The sequence below is a fragment of the Capricornis sumatraensis genome, chromosome 17 (genome assembly GCF_032405125.1).
Source record: "Capricornis sumatraensis isolate serow.1 chromosome 17, serow.2, whole genome shotgun sequence".
NCBI lineage: Eukaryota > Metazoa > Chordata > Mammalia > Artiodactyla > Bovidae > Capricornis > Capricornis sumatraensis.
In genome coordinates, this window is record NC_091085.1 from 63830515 (window position 1) to 63847917 (window position 17403).

The 17403-nt window shown below is 35.4% G+C and overlaps 1 protein-coding gene across 2 annotated transcripts in view; it reads left to right on the plus strand.

Moving 5' to 3' along the window:
- TAOK3 (TAO kinase 3) overlaps positions 1–17403 on the plus strand; it is an 83524-nt gene that overhangs the window by 30727 nt on the left and 35394 nt on the right. Inside the window, exons 10-12 of one of the 2 annotated variants that reach the window (XM_068990272.1) lie at positions 5390–5557; positions 8014–8244; positions 10709–10711. In XM_068990272.1, coding sequence (XP_068846373.1) covers positions 5390–5557; positions 8014–8244; positions 10709–10711 — 402 coding nt within the window. The remainder of the gene's footprint in view (positions 1–5389; positions 5558–8013; positions 8245–10708; positions 10712–17403) is intronic. The other variant, XM_068990271.1, reaches the window with a different exon arrangement.

Genomic DNA, 17403 nt, shown 5'->3' on the forward strand with positions numbered 1-17403 from the left:
ATATGGCAACAGACAACAAAAGGATATAAAAAACAAATGGGCAGAGGTAGAAAAAGAAAATGAAAGAGAAAAATTTTAAGATAGATCATATCATATCAAATCATATCATAAACAACAAACTAATATAATAAACACACCCATGTAGGGTATTTCCAATGATGGGTAGCCCAAGGGAAATAAAATTAAATAAGAAGAAAAATTTCTAAAGATGATTATAGAAAAGATGACATGTGGAAGGCAGAGGAGATACATATTTCAACCTATTATTCCTAAAAAAGCAAAACACATGGAGTAGAAGATATTTAAAGATATACTTGAAGATATACTTTTTGAAAATAAATGTTAAGATCTTTATTTTATTTGATTTACTTAAGTGTATACACACACACACACACATATATATATACACACACAGACACACATGTATACTTGTCCATGCCAGATCTTAGTTGTGATACGCAGGCTCTAGTTCCCTGATGAGAAATCAAACCCGTGCCCCCTGCCTTGGGAGCACAGAGTCTTAGCCACTGGACCACCAGGGAAGTCCCCTGATTTACTCTTTATCTGATTTGGTGGACCAAATCAAGTAAGCCTAACATTTAGTCAGTGATGTTTACTGATTGTCTACCTGGTGCCAAGCACTGTTCTAAACATTGAAAATCATACAGTGGTACAAAGATAAAGATAGTCCCTGCCCTCCTGGAACCTATATTCTAATGCAGGAGTAAAAAATAATTTGATATAATGTCATAAAAAATAAAGCCAGGACTGGGATAAAGAGTGACAGGGGCTGCTGTTTAAGACAGGGCATTTCTAGGGAGTTGAAACTGATCTTCAGTGATCAAAATCCTACCTGTATCTAGTTTCTAAACTCAAAGGATAAAGAAAGATTCATAATCGGCTGAAAAAAATTTATCTGGGGCTAGAAAAACCAGTTGGCTTCAGATCTACCTCTTCAGAAACACTCAAAGCCAGAAAACTGTATAACAGTATTTACAAAGTTCTAAGAAAAAGAAAATGTAAACCAAGGATTGGTGACCCAGCTAAGGTGCTCCTTAATTATAAATGCAGCTGGACATTTTCAAGCCTCACAAATTTTAAGCAGTTTTCCTTTCTTAACAGCTTTTTCTCAATTGCTTGATAAGGAAATCCAACCAGTCTCTCAATGAAACAAAAAGTAAGAGAAGAAAGAGTGAATTAGGGACTGGAGAAACCTGTGAAAGAACTGGTGGTGATCATTGAATTTAAGTTTGCTCTCCAATAGTCATTTATTTATTCATTCACTACTAGTTTGTGTGTTTGTATAGCATGATAAAGAGACTACATTCTTCATTTTGAATAGCCAATACAAATTTCAAAAGATAAAAATATAGTGGAAGAGAGAGAATAAAAAGAGAAAACCTTCCCATTCAAGGCCCTTCTCTAGAGTTAGCAACCACTGCTGCCAATTTTGTACACGTCCTTCTAGAAATATTCTATGCATATGGAAGTAAATATCCTTTTAAATTTTTGAACCAATGGTAGCAAACTGTTCTACTCTGAATATTTTAAGTTTTAGTGTGTTTTGTGTATTGTTCCATGTTACTACATGCAGAACTATCTCATCATCTCTAAGGACTCCATTATATAGTCAGATGGATGGTTGCTTTTATAACCAATTCATTTATGGTGTTGACAGTCTTTTGCTGTTACAAACTGTTCTACAATAAATATCCGTACACATGTGTCAGTTTGTACCTGTATATACAGATATCCAAAGAATAAATTCCTAGAAGTGAAATTGCTAATCAAATGGAATGTGAATTTTAAATTTAAAAAGGTGTTGCCAGTTTTTCTCCAAAGAGGATGCCCCAATTTATGGTCTGTTAGCAAAGTATGAATACTAAGACTTTTTGACCTTCTAATCAGTTCAGTGGAAAACTTTTCTCACTGTCATTTTAAGTTGTATTTCTCATTATGAATTAGATTGTCTTTCTTACATTGACAAGCCATTTCTATTTCCTCTTCTGTGAACTCTCTGTTGATCTTTCTCATTTGTCTGAGGGCTTTTCCCTTGTTAATTTATAGTAAATCTTACAGATATTATTTTCTTACTTCACTTTTGACATTCTTTTTTCTGGGATTTTGGGGGGAGATACAGAAATTTGTTATAAGGAATTCAACTTTTTTTTTTTTCTCCAGTTGGCTTTCTAATTATTCCCAAATATTTTTAAAATAATCCATCTTTTCCAAACATTTTCTTCCTGATGTTAAAATGTCACCTTCACAAAGAATTAAATAGAGAACTACAATAAAATCATTGCTGTGATTAAAAAGCAGAATGTAAATGTTATACACATTGACAGTATATGTATTAACAATGTGAACATAATAATGTATCTAGAAAGAAGTAGGGGTAGGAAAGAAATGTAAATGTACTGATTTTCTTGTTTTTCAGGGTAGATAGTCAATAACAGTTCTTAAACTGAAAATATTTTTTAAGTAACTCTAATCTCTTAAAGCTTTACATGATCTTTTTTTTCCCCCTTAGCTTTAGAGGGCCTTTTAGGAACTGGTAACTCTTGGTGAAGAAATTTTAACTAACATTAAGCAGTCATCTTACTTCAGACTCCTCTAATTCTATGAAATTCAAATGTACCTTAATTTAATAAATTATTTTTTAAATTACTATGTGTAATAAGTTTCTCATGTAAAATTATTTCTGAATATCCATCATTCTGAGAGAGTGAGAGAGAGAGAGGGAAAGTGTCTAAAATGATATTAATTTCTGGATGGCAGAATTTTTATTTTCTTTTACTATCTTTTATTGATTTCTCTGTATTATTTAAATGTTTAAAGTAAACATATTTCCAAGAACAATGAAAGCATTGTTTGAAAATGATCTGAGAACCTTTCAACTGTATGAGTTTGGAGAACAGTGAAGAGATGGGATTGCAGGCAGAGAGAACAACAGGGAAAAAGACATGCAGGTGCACAACCCATGGCAGAGACAAGAATGATCTACAAGTACACTGCATTGGGTGGAACAGGGAATAGGAGTGACTAGAGTGGAGCCTAGAAATTCAATCAGGAACTGACTGTTCAGGCCAGACTTTACAATGGAGGCTGTGAGGTGTTTTTAAGACATTGGGTGTATCACTTTTGAAGTATTTTAAGGTTTAATTACCTCCCACAATAAGAAATCCAGGATTTAGAAAAGGAGGTGTTAGAAGCAGTCCAGACCTGTAAGCAGCTCAGTAGCTCCTCCTGTCTTCCACTTTACCATTCTTTGCACTTGACTTTTGTCTTCTTGGTCACAAAATGGCTCCTGTGTTTCTGGAACTCAAACTTTATTCCAGGCAGGAGAAAGGAGGCAGGACAAAGAGTATCCTGGAAAAGAAAGCCTTCCTCTGGGGTTTCTGCCTATATCTCAGAATTTGGCCAGAACCTGGTCACATTGCTAATTATACCTGCAAAGAAAGGTGGAATCCAGGTCTTATACTTTTTACTACTTTCAAGAAAGAAAGGCAAGGAAAAGTGATTGAAATGAAGGATAAATAGGTCACAGTGTCTGTCACAGTTAATACCATGATCAACTCTGTGGTAGACCACCAGAAAACAAACTCCCAAATAAAGAAACCTGGGTGGCCATTCTAGCTCTCCCATTGTTTAGCTAGGTAAATCACTTAACCCTTCTGGGCCTAAAATTCCTCACCTTGGAAATAAAAGAATTACTAAGAGCTGCTGCTGCTGCTGCTACTACTGCTAAGTCGCTTCAGTTGTGTCCCACTCTTCACGACCCCATGGACTGCAGCCCACCAGGCTCCTGTGTCCATGGGATTCTCCAGGCAAGAGTACTGGAGTAGGGTGCCATTGCCTTCTCCATACTAAGAGCTACTTCTCTAAAATCCAGTATCCTAGGTTATAGCTTGAAGTTTACTAGAGACTGATTTATTCTTGTCTAATTATAAGCACTGAAGTAGCCAAATAATTTTGCTTTCTCCCTTGCATTCTCCTCTTCAAATATGCAAGCTACTCTTCCTTCCAGGAATGGTGTTTCATTTTCAGAAAGGACTCTTTGCAGAGAAAGAGATATTTTGTTAAAATAGGAGGAAAAGCCACAATTCCCTGGACAGCAAAGTCAGAGTGAAGAACTGCAAGACATACAGAATTTTTTTTCTCACGTGGTCCTGCTCCTCTTTTATATCTGTTTAACTTATAAAGAAATTAAATCCATTCCATCATCTGAGGCCTACCACATTAATACCTCATTTTCCAATATATTCTAATTATAATTTCACATAAGTGAATTTTCCACATAACTGAAACTTTTGAAAGCAAAATTTCCTCCTCCTCCTTTTGATCATTTTGTGTGGTGATCTTATCAAAATACATGATATGCTTCTCTGCCTTCCTCAAGAAAGCATAATGAATATAATGCCACTTCTTGATTACTCAGAAATAATAGCATTTCATGAAATCTTGGGAGTATAAAAAAAGTGTATGAAGGACAGTTGCCCCTTTACAAAATAGTCCACAAACCCTGGTTCGTTTTGATTTGGTTGATTGGTTGCTTGGTGTGTTAACCATGGAATTTCCTTCTCTTTACTGTCAGGTGGTCAGATACCTTTTCAACACTCTTTTTTTGGCAACAAGTAACTCTCTAAGTTCTCAGTCCTCTGTTCTACTTTTGTTCCCTCATTCTAAACTGCTGTTGTCTGAGAAATCAGGAAACCAGAATGTGTGTTAACAATCATTGATAATATTGAAAGTGAAGCCTGTTTACAGCAAGAAAAGCTTACGGACTTGGGGTGAATATTTTAACCCCTTGGAGACCCTTTTGCCTTATTTCTCATTGTACAGCTCTGTAAAGGGAAGATGAAGTTGTCAAAATTCTGACCTCTGAGATAAATGGAATAATTGCCACATTTTCAAGCATACGCTGTGTATGACCACAGAAATAGAAAACAAAATATTCAGAAGTCTGTCTTTAAAAGTGTAGTGTAAGGTGAGAAAGAGGATTGAGGCAGATTATAACAAGCATATTCTATACTCTGCATTGCTTTTGCTTATTACATAGTTTCAGGTTTGAAAGTCTCAAGCTCTCAGCTACTATTTAAAGTTCTAGTCATTGTTATTACTTGCATGGCAAAGTAAACCTCAAGAATTCTCAAGTAAATTCTAAGACAAGTCCACAAAACGTGGCTTGAGGAAGAAGAGAAAAAACATGATTATCACTTTATGAGATTTATACAAGATAAGAGACTACATGAGATGAAAATTGTATCTTGTTATTTCTGCAAAATCCACAGAACTGTTTTACGTTGATTTATCTTTTACATCTTAATCTTGCACCTAAAAATATGTCTCCTCATTATCAGTTTCTGTTTTTTTCTCTTCCCTTAATCAGCATGACTTCGTTCGACGAGACCGTCCACTTCGTGTCCTTATTGACCTTATACAGAGGACAAAAGATGCTGTTCGTGAGCTAGATAACCTACAATACCGGAAAATGAAAAAAATCCTTTTCCAAGAGACACGAAATGGACCCTTGAATGAGTCACAGGAAGATGAAGAAGTAGGTTGATTTTCTTTTAGCAAACACTCATAGGGTACCTACTGTGGGAAAAAGTTCTGGACTGGGATGCTATGAAAAACACTTTGGGGAATAACAATGTATTACAATTGATGTTCTCTGCCTTAAGAGACATGTACAGTTGCAAAAGAGACATTGAAAAAATAATAAGATAAAATATGAACAGTGTTACAGAGGTAGAGCACACGGTAGGGGTCCATAGTGGGGACAGAATAAGTCATCTGCTGGTGGGATTAGTGAAGAGGTGGGTCACTTTTCACAGGCAGTTATGGGGCACTTCGTGCTGTGCTTTAGGAAGATTATCCTGGCATCAAAATGTAAGATGGATTTGAATGGATAACTTTCTGGGTAATAGTCCATGCAAGAGGCAGTAAGGGCAGTATCCGTGGGAATTGGGGAGAAGGAACACTGAGAAACACTAGAGAGGTGAACTTGATAATACACTGCTTCTCACTGACAGTGACAGATGAAGGGGAGCTTATGGTGACTCTGAGCATTTGTGCTTCAGTGACTAGAGTGTGTTAGTACCAAGAACAGAGAAGAACCAAGAAGGAAGAGTTGGTTTAGGATGATTTCAGTTTGATGCCTGCTGAGTCTAAGGTCTTGGCATCATATGCTATTGACAGTGTACTGGTGGAGTTTTTACAGAAAGATGACTTTAGTTTAAGTCATTCAAATAGTTTAAGAAGGATTAGTTGAAGAGGCCTGAATAGAGATGTCTAGCATTTGATTGGGAAATACAAATTCAGAACATAGGAAAGAGGTCTGGGTAAAGGGTAGTTGGTTGGGGGTCAAGGACATTAAAATGATGATGAATCAGTAGTTGAATGTAGAATGAAAAGAGAGTCCATGCCACATAAGAAAAGGGAAACCAGGGAGATAAAGGCATCACAGATGTTACAAGTATACACAGCTTTAAGGAGGGAGCTACAAATACCATCAGATGCCACAGAGAAGTCAGGTTAAACAAGGACCGAAAACAGTGTTAACTGGGTTTTACAAGTAGGACTTTCTTGATGACCTTAGTAAAATCAGTTTTACAGGAATAGTTAGGATGAATAGTCATTTACTGTGTGTTGTAGAATAAGTGGGAAGTGAGAAAGTAAAGATAGTGAAAATTGGTCATTTTAAGATTCATAAATTGGGTCAAGAAGGAAAAATGACAAAGGGCAGTATGTAGAAAGGTACATACATATAAGGCAAGTCTCTTCATACTTATATGCAGAAGGAAAGGAGCCGGGACAGAGGTGTTGAAGATAGAGGAAAGAGACACAGTTAAGGAATTAGGATCTCAGTAAGAACATTAGTGCAGGGATTAGCCTTGAACAAAAGAAAGGACTCTTCTTCTAAAAATAGATTAAAAAGAGGGAAAGAATGAAGGATGAATTTTAGTTTAACTTTTTAATATAGAAGAAAATAAAATTATTTTATCAATAATTATAAAAATAAAATTCAGAAAGCTGAACTGGAATATAAAAATCTCTTGATTGCATATATACAAATGGGCTCCTTTAATTGGGAGCCCTAATTGGGAAAATAAATCTATTTGAAACATAATGTATTATCTGTCATTTTAAATTACTCAAATTACCTTTGTCAGTGATTCCTTATATTGCCATGGCTAAGTAGCAATTCATTAAAGTTATGTAGGTACAGAGTATGGTTCTTTGAAAATAGGGTTTATTTGGAGCTAAGTTGCTTTAATTATATTACTTAATCTTGTATCAAAAGATACTCACTGTGATGGGTAAATTATATGTTCTGATTATTTTAGCATTTCTCAAATAGTAGTCTTTGGACTAGTAGTGATGAATACCAGTATTATTTAACAGATATATTTAATAAGATTACAGAGGTAAGCTTGATAGAATTGCTTGAGGGAGGCAGAATTTAATTACCTGTCCAGGACAGTAGAATTAATATCCCTGCTCAGATATGAAGTTTCTCAATAATGACTTGCAAAAAGTGCATATTGCTTGTCAAATCTCTGAAAACTCTTTTTATCCTCTTTGAGCTTCAAGTGCCCACTGCCGTGTTTGTAACTTTCCTAGAGATCCCCTGTTCAGTAGCCTGCAGTCTTTCCCTAGCACCTTGAGTTCCTGAAAGTCTCTTAGAAAACTGACCTGGCTAGTTCTGCTTACCAAGTAGCAATACAGTGTGATAGTTGCATATGATGGGGGAAAGCCCTGGGGTAGCAGCATTTGGAGCCTTATGACCCATGTCCAGAATAGCCCTTGAGGAAAGCATCAAAGTGAATTGGAGATGTCTGAAAATGGTGGTGGAGTAGTGGAGCCACTACATTAAAAGTTTCTTCTTGCAGATTTGGCAGAAAAGCAACTTGGCACTGCAAAATTGAATGTACTTAATAGCTTAGTCAACGGATTGGTGCTTTATCTCCAGTCATTTTTTTTTTTAACCCAAGTGCCCCATTTTTATAGGACAGCGAACATGGAACCAGCCTGAGCAGGGAATTGGACAGCCTGGGCAGCAACCATTCCATCCCAAGCATGTCTGTGAGTACAGGCAGCCAGGGCAGCAGCGTGAACAGCATGCAAGAGGTCATGGACGATAGCAGCTCTGAACTTGTCATGATGCATGATGATGAAAGCCCAGTAAATTCCACTTCCTCTGTTGTGTACAAGAAAGTAAGTTTCATGATCCCCTTCACAGTGCTAGGCTTTGCCTATCATTATGAAGCCAACTCAGGTCACTTAGCATTCAGATATTTTAGTTCCCTCTTTACAACTGAAATTATGGAACTCAGCTGAGCACATGATAGTTCTTTTCGGTAAAAAAGATAATGAAGGACTAGGCAAGCTGTATTTGTGCCTGTTTCTTCATATTCCTCTCCTGTTACTCTGATGTCCACCACCATCAAATAAACAAAAACAAATTAATCCATAAATCTCCACGTCAAAGAAACCAGTTAAGTTCCTTTCTAAACCAATAACCTTAATACTGTTGACCTTAAAAGCTTTCTGAGTAAAACCTGTTGGTTGTGACCTTTTAGAAGTATTTCAGATACATGTTTCTTACTGAGTAGTCTCAAAATACTTTTCGTTTTAGAAAAAGTTTCCACTCTTTTTTGTTATTTCTTGAATTTATCACTTCTAATTCTTCTAAGACCAGCTCTATGTCAGCTTAAATAGTCTGACTTTTGAGTTAATGATTCTGTTTTTTGTTTTGACTTTACTTTTCCAATGGAGGATCATTCATTTCATACAAAGCCTATCATAATTTATAATTTGACGTGCTTTATTTTAAAAATGAAAAATGATTTTTAAGCTTCTTTCAAAGCAATAAGATGAGTATTTCACAGAATTATCAATGATTTTTTTGGAGGAATTTCCAAAAATGTTTTAATACCTTAGGTAAGCAGTTCATCTCTAATGGCTCCCACGGTAAAGTGTCTGCCTGCAATGCGGGAGACCCGGGTTCGATTCCTGGGTCGGGAAGATCCCCTGGAGAAGGAAATGGCAATCCACTCCAGCACTCTTGCCTGGAAAATCCCATGGACAGAGGAGCCTGATAGGCTGCAGTCCATGGGGTCGCAAAGAGTCGAACACGACTGAGTGACTTCACTTCACTTTCATAATATGGAACTATAGAAAAGAATCCTTTATAACTTTTTCCATATTAGGTATATGTGAGTTGTGTATGTACTGCTGCTGCTGCTGCTGCTGCTAAGTCGCTTCAGTTGTGTCCGACTCTGTGGTACTGCATAGACAGCAGCCCACCAGGCTCTGCCGTCCCTGGGATTCTCCAGGCAAGAACACTGGAGTGGGTTGCCATTGCCTTCTCTGCTGTATGTACTCATTTTAATAAATATGAGTGATTACATTCTAACTCCAGAAGGAGAGCAGGTTTAAGAATTTTTTCACTTAGATGTCTGCTGGTTGTATATTTTTATTGGGAGAAAAAGAAAATTAAACAGGTAAGGATGAAGAGCATGTGAAAATATATTGGTGCCTAGTCATGAATAGTGGAGGGATCATGTTTATTTTCTGAACTGATTAACTTACTCATTTATTCAACAAACATTGGTGGGGACCCCTGTTATCTCCAACTAACTGTAGTAGGCCCTTTGGATACAGACAAAACAGACAAGATGCCTTCATAGCGCTTATTATCTGTGAGGGAGATTAAGCAGATAATCACACAAGTAAATTTATTGTGTAATTATAAAACTTGTTCTGGGTAAAAGGAGGACTTATTCTATTGGGGCGTAGAGGAAAATCTCCCCAGTGAAGTGACACGTAAGCTCAAACTTCAGAAACAGATAGAGGTTAGCTAATTTGGGGTGAAAGATGAGGGTGAGTCAGGAAGCAATATGTGCAAAGGCCCTGAGACAAGGAATTTTGTACATTCAAGGAAAAGGGGAAAAAATCTGAGAAATTAGAGCTTGGAGGGCTATGTGGAGGGTGAATTGGGACCAGAGTGACAGCAAGGACCCAGATTATTAGAAAGCCATAAAAGCATTTTGAGGAAACGAGTGATACCATGCAGATGAAGAAATCTGCTAAGAGTTCAGCATTGTCAGTCAGCCGTGTTTAAACATGGGCAAATAGTCATGTATTTGAAGGGTGGAAAAGGTTTTGGTGGGTTCTCTTTTTAGAAGGAGTTATCATGGATGCTGAGAGATATTGACTTTTTCCTTTCTTTTAGCTCTAGGACTTTGTGGGGATAGAGAGCAAAAAGAGGAATTCTGTTGGATCTTTTTACTCTAGGACATCTCAATGAGCACCCCAAATTAGAAGAGAGATAATTAGATTAGATTACTGGAATAATCAACAAAATTAGATTACTGGCATAATCAACAAGAAAGAAGACCTTGGTCTTGAACCATTTGGAGGTTTTAATTTTAATTTTTGCAGGCTGATATAGAGCTTTCTTGTAATAATATGGGCCTTTCAGTGCCTTTTTCTCCTTGGTATAATCTTAAGAAGATAAGATTTTAATTTATAAGCCGAAATAGAAGGTAGTTGTGTTTGATATACAGAAAATATTTGTCAGGAAAATTTTTCTAAAATGTATTTCTATTTAATTATTAAATATAGTGGTAATGTGATGAAAAATATTGAAAAACATATGCAAATAAAACTATGAATTAGTTAACTTTAAAATATAAGCAAGGAAGTAAGATAGTAGAAACAATCAACTGAGTGAAAGGGAAATCCACGGAATGGGAGAAAATACCTGCAAATCATCTATCTTATAAAGGATTAATATCCAGGATATATGGAGAACTCCTAAAACGCAACAGCAACAATGAAAGAGAAAAAAAAAAAAAACTGGAATCAAAAGTAAGGACTTGAATCACCATTTCTCCAAAGAGGATATAAAAATGATCAATAAGCATATGAAAAAATGTCCAACATTATCAATCATTAGGGAAATTCTAATCAAAACTACAGTAAGATACTACCCATGTGTGTAGCCATCACACACATTAGAGTGACCACTGTTTAAAAAAACAGAATGTAACAAGTGTTGCTGAGGATATGGAAAAATTAGAACCCTGTTCATTATTGGTAGGGATTGAAAAGGGTACAACCACTGTGGAAAATGGTGGTTCCTTGAAAAATTAAAACTAGAATTACCATATAACTTAGCAATTCCACTTCTCAGTATATATCCAAAAGCATTGAAAGCAGGGTTTCAAAGAGATTTTTGTATACCCATGTTCATTGCAGCCTTATTCACAAAAACAGCAGAGAGGTAGAAGCAATGTAAATGATGAATGAATAAACAAAATGTGTTATATATGTAAAATGGAGTATTATTCAACCTTTAAAAGGAAGGAAATTCTGCCATATGCTATTAATACAATGTGGTTGAACCATGAAGACATTATGCTAAGTGGAACAAATGTACCTGTCACAAAAAGACAAATGCTGTATGATTCCACATATATGAGGCTCTTAACATAATCAAATTCATGGAAAGTACAGAAAAGAGTTATAGGGGTGATATGATGCTGATAGTTACACATTATAAGTGTATCAGCACTGAACCATATACTTGAAAATAATCAAGATGGTAACTTTATTTTACCACAATTTAAAAAAGGAAAACATAGAAGCAGGCTAGAAGAATAGAGCATGTTATATATGTGTGCTTAGTCATTCAGTCGTGTTCAACTCTTTGCAACCCCGTGAACTGTAGCCCCCCAGACTCCTCTGTTCATGGAATTCTCCAGGCAAGAATACTGGAATGGGTTGCCATTCCCTTCTCCAAGGCATCTTCCCAACCCAGGGATAGAACCCAGGTCTCCTGCATTGAAGGCAGATTTTTGCAATCTGAGCCATCAGGGAAGCCCATTGTATATAAAAACTTAATAATGGTATCTCTTCATGAAACCCATTTAGCCTTATACTTGGGCTTCAAATCTTTAAACATAATAGAAATAAATTTTTTACAAGTTTCATATTTGTTTTTTTACTTGAATTCAAAGTTTTTCACTTGGGAACATAAAGTAGGATGTTAAACTCTCAACAGAAAGTTAGATAGTGGACTCTAGGAATGAGGAAACTAGTTTTAAATTCTGTCTGCCACTGTTAGTTTTATTTTACTTTGGACAAGTCACAAACCTCTCCAAACCTCAGTTTTTCCATCTGTAAAATAAGGAGTTGTTCTGTATGATTTCCAACACTGTTTCCAGCTCTAAAATTTTGTGCTTCTATTCCTGTAAATTTTGAAAGAGTAAATGTCTAATGTGACTTTCAAGTTGTTTGGTAAAGAGATGCCTTGATATAGAAAAGCCTATGCATCACTGAATTATCATTTTATAAACAATGTCCTACCCATTATCTCATTATCCTATTTCGTTGTCTTTTCTATACTTGTCACTATCTAAAATTATACTATGTACTAATTCATTATTTCATGATTTGGGTGTAAATTCCATCATAGCTAAAATTATGCTTACCTTGTTCTGTGCTGTATCTCAACACCTTAGAACAGTGCCTGGCACAGCATAGGCACTCAGTAAATATCTAAGGAATGAGTGAATTAACAAACAAAAAATACGTAGTGAATAAATTGCTTACCAGATACTAAACACCATGCTATTTTGAACATAATGGTTTAAAAATCTTGAATAATATTAAATATTGTTATGGTTTGAAAGACTTAAACAAATAGATTGTCTCTGATAACAGTACTCTTGACAATAAGAACTTGCTTAATAAATATTAAAATGTAAGAATAAGGATGGGGAATTATTTTTTTCCCCGCTCTTGACTGTTACAATTAAGATTGCAGACATATGCTAAATTAGTCAAATCATATATATGAACAGAATGCCCATTTTATATAGGAAGTAAACTTACTTTTAAGGGCCATGTTCAAGTGTTAAGAGGGTGATTTGCAACTAACTATTCTGCATCCAGGATAAAGATGCCCTGATTTTAGGAAGACAGACCTATCATAGATCAAGCCCCAAAAATACAAAGTGGCACACTGAAAATTTTCCTTTAACACCAGAATTTCAACTTACTTCCCTCTCTACAATCTTTGCCTCTATACTGGTCTTTCCCTGGCCCTGAAGAAATCCTAATCCAATCTTCCTTTTGAACAAGAATGGTTTGATAAGTGTACACCCGTGGTGGATTCATGTTGATGTATGGCAAAACCAATACAATATTGTAAAGTAATTAGCCTCCAATTAAAATAAATAAATTTTTAAAAAAAGAAAAAGGAAGAAAGTCAGACAATCCAAAAAATAAATAAATAAAGGTATATTCTGACAAAATAAACTTTAGGCACTTACTTCTTTTCTCCGTTCTAGTGTTGCCACACTGCTTTTTCCAATAACATGAATATCAGTACATCTCTAGACTGTTTGCTTCTCCAGGACACCTCTCTTCAAATACCACCTAGCCGGGTATCTTATCACATTGTGCATGTATGCATGCTAAGTTGCTCAGTTTTGTATGATTTTGTGCAACCCTTTGGATTGCAGCCTGCCAGGCTCCTCTGTCCATGAGATTCTCTAGGCAAGAATACTGCAGTGGGTTGCTGTGCCCTCCTCCAGGGGATCTTCCTGACACAGGGATCAAACCTGTGTCTATTAGGCTACCTCCATTGGCAAGCAGGTGCTTTACCACTAGCGCCACCTGGGAAACTCCTATCACATAGTAAGCACCCAATAAATGTTTTGTGAACTAACATGAAGATGAACTTTAATGGGACACAACTCTACACCTCAGTTCTTGATTATTTACAAGTGAGTCCAGGGCAAACTCTTAATCCAGATTGGTTTTTTTGCTGTAGCCTAGGCTGCCTCTGAGCCTCCACTCTACACCTTAACCATTGGGTGTACAGCAGTAGCAAGCAGATTTTAATTTTGTTCTAAGCAACAAAAGTCTGTTGTTTTTAATTTGTCAATTGAAAGGTATATTTTTATTTTGTTAGAGTCTACAATCAATTATTTTTGCTTGCTGCTGCCTTCTGTTAATATAGATCATGAGACTTATGTATTAAAATTCTTTGTTCACTAATCAATTTGTTGTTTCCAGTATGCCTAATGAACTCTATTCATCATGGCCCCTGTTTAGAGATGAGTTTTTTTTTTAATTGTTCTCTTCTAACTCCTAAAGCTTTCCTTGACCCTTCCTATTAATCACTATTACTGAGGGTTTTCTTTTCCCCTTCTTTAAAAAAAGAACAGCTTTCCCCATTTTCATGAGAGGAAAAAAAGAAATGTCCTTGAGGGGATAGGATGTTCTAGTTTAATTTTCACTTGCTTCAGTGGCCTTTCCTATTATTTTTGCTGAAGAGTTCAGGGCAGTTTCTTTGACTCTTCAACTTGTATTTGGCCAAGTAAAAGTAAATTAATATATGAAGATAATGTTTCTTTAACAGAGCATTCGTACAAACCACCCCTCCATGGTACCTTCTTTCAGTGTTCTGCCAGTCATTTTTTCTCCCTAACAGCTATCTTTCCAGGTGAAGACACCCTTTTCCATCTTCTCCCCTTCCTCTAGTAAAGTTTTTGATAGTTGCACCTGCTTAGGCAATCATTTAATCATTTTGAAGTGAACAAAACAAAAGAGATGGTGAGTTTGCTGATCCCTTCTCCACAGCATGAAAGGTATGGGAATCTATAAAAAGACTTCTCATCACCAGAGAAAAGAGCCATTCTTAGATCCCCTCCAATCCTCCCATGTAAAGATGTGCTTGTGTGTGTGTCACTGTTTTGCAACTGCCTTAAAGTACAAAGTGACAGGTTTTTATGAAATATGAATTAGGATTCTGTTAAATAATTTTAAAAAAAGTCACTTTCTCAGAATCTTCTCAGACCTATATTCTTGAGCTTATTTATTCAGCAAACATTTTTTGAATGCCCGCAAAGTATCAAGCACCATGATAGGTGCTGCAAAGACTGAGGTTTTTTGAACCACATTTGCTCTGCCTTCAGAAAGCTCACAGTCTCATGCACAGCTGAGTTTAAGTATGATGAAGAGTGTGATAAAGGTATACTGAAAGCATAACAGAGTCCAGTGGAGTGGTTTCCAAGGTTAATTTCAAGTTAATCTAGAAACTCTGAGTGAGTGACCACATCATATCACTTCAGAAGCATAAATAGTCAGACATTTAGGGGAAAACTTCTACATAAAAGTAAAGCCCTTTGTCCAGGGAATAATAGTAAAGTTTTTAATCTGAAGAAATTTTATTTCCTTTTATAATGAAAGAACACTATAAATTTACTTAAAACTGGTCCCAAAACCGTATATTTCTGAGAGCTATTTTGTTCGCTTCTGGATAATAAGATTTTAAGGATAAATTATAAGCAAGTCATATATATTGTCTTGGTAAAGTAAAACATGATATTTGTTCTTAAACTTCTAAAAATCATTCTTCAGTATCAGAGAAGATGTTGGCCCTCTCATCTTCATTTGTAAATCATATGCAGTGGTGCTTAACTGCATAAAATAGCAAATTGACCCTCTCCAGTATTGATCTTAAAATGTGTTCATGTCGGAAGCTCTGGGAGGCAGGTACAGTCATTCTCAAAGGGGCTGTTGCTTGAAGGGGTGATATAACCAACAGAATACATACCCAATAAAGCTGATAGTTTAATCAGTTCTTACTTGCTTTTCAAGTCACATTGCCCTAATTTTACAATTGCATTATTATTTAAGTTGTCTGTAGAATTTTGAACTTGAAGCAGTGGTGTTGAATATTTTAAAATTTATCCCTGTGTTCTTGAAGTAGATATCCACTGTTAGACGAAAATACTGCCTCATCTTGTGGTCTCTCATATATTTGGAGACTTTTAATGTTTGTGATCTCTGTCAAGAAACTACTACAGGAACTAAGAATTCTTTTATAAAATTAAAAAAAAATGGGGAAGAACACAAGGGATTATACTTTTAATATTATTTATTATACTTAAAGTAGATTAAAATTTTGGACCTATTCTCTCAGACTAAGTTCTAAAATAGCATTATTTTTAAAATATGCCATAGTTGGTTATTTAATTTGCTACATGTCAACTAAAATCACTATGATTTCAAATTTTAATTTTTCCAGTGTATTTCAGTATCCTTGAGTTTAAAAACTTAGCTAATATGATGTGACTTTTAATTTGATCAGTAGAGTCCTAACCTACAAGTGTTAATTTTTATCTGAGAGAAAATTATTAGAAAATGATAGAAAACTAATATTAGAGTTATACTTATTTGCACATGAATGTGTTCTGTTTTATTCTGTTATATGAATAGCGTAGATTCTAGTGTCACTGGTTAACTTTGTAAACCAAGTTATTAAAATTTGAAATTTAGCTGCTGCCACAGCATTGAAGAGCTCCCTCTCAGTAAGTATACTTAGCTAACTGATACCAAAACTCTGACCTGTAAAACCACAGGCCTCTGCTGAGCCTCTCTCTTCTGATTGTTGGCATTTAGAACCTTATTGCTTTTCTGGGATTATAATATTAAGTAAGGTTGATTTTGGAGTTAATGTTCAGCATAAATATTTATTAATAAATAATCTGAATGGCAGTAGATCTCAGGGCCTTCATCTTTACAGCCGTAAATCTAGGTGCACATATCCTGCACCTAATCTCTCTTTGCCCAGTGAAATAAGAGTTTAGATTTCCAAGGAAATAATAAGAAAATTTTAAGTTGACCTATCAAGTATTTTTTTTTTTACAAATTTCAAAAATATGGGTTGAGATGCATTCTTAATCTATGGCACTATCTAATAGAATTTTTTGCAATGATAGAAATTATTTATGTCTGCAGTGTTCAGTATGGTAGCCATAGTTAGTGGCTAGCTTGAAACATAGCTGGTGTGACTTAGAAACTGAATTTTACATTTTATTTAATTAAAATATCCATGTGAGAAACTGAATTTTATGTTTTATTTTATTAAAATATTCATGTGACTAAAGCCTATCTTATTGGACAGCACAGAGGTAGAGCACCCCACAAATTTGATATATATGCCTTCAGTGGCATTAAAGGTACTTTCATTATTTGAAAGCAAAATAGGCCACAGTATAGTAATTCTGAAAAAAAAACTAAATATAGATGCAACGGTAGATACCCTCGCAACATTCTGAAGCATTCTAACTTTATAAAAGGGAAAAGAAAATTAGCCCAATGATAAATGTAATCATGGCTCTTCTCTTTTACTTAGAAACCTGGGTGTAAAATTTAATTTTCCTCAAGAAGTTTATATGTTTTGACTTGTCAACATTTTACACTATAGAACAAAATTTTGTTTTTTAAACCTCTTTATAATTTTATTTCCTGAAGAAAGAAAGAGCAATTATAAAAGATTCCAAATAGCCAGAGACAGAATGCAAAACTGACTTCTCA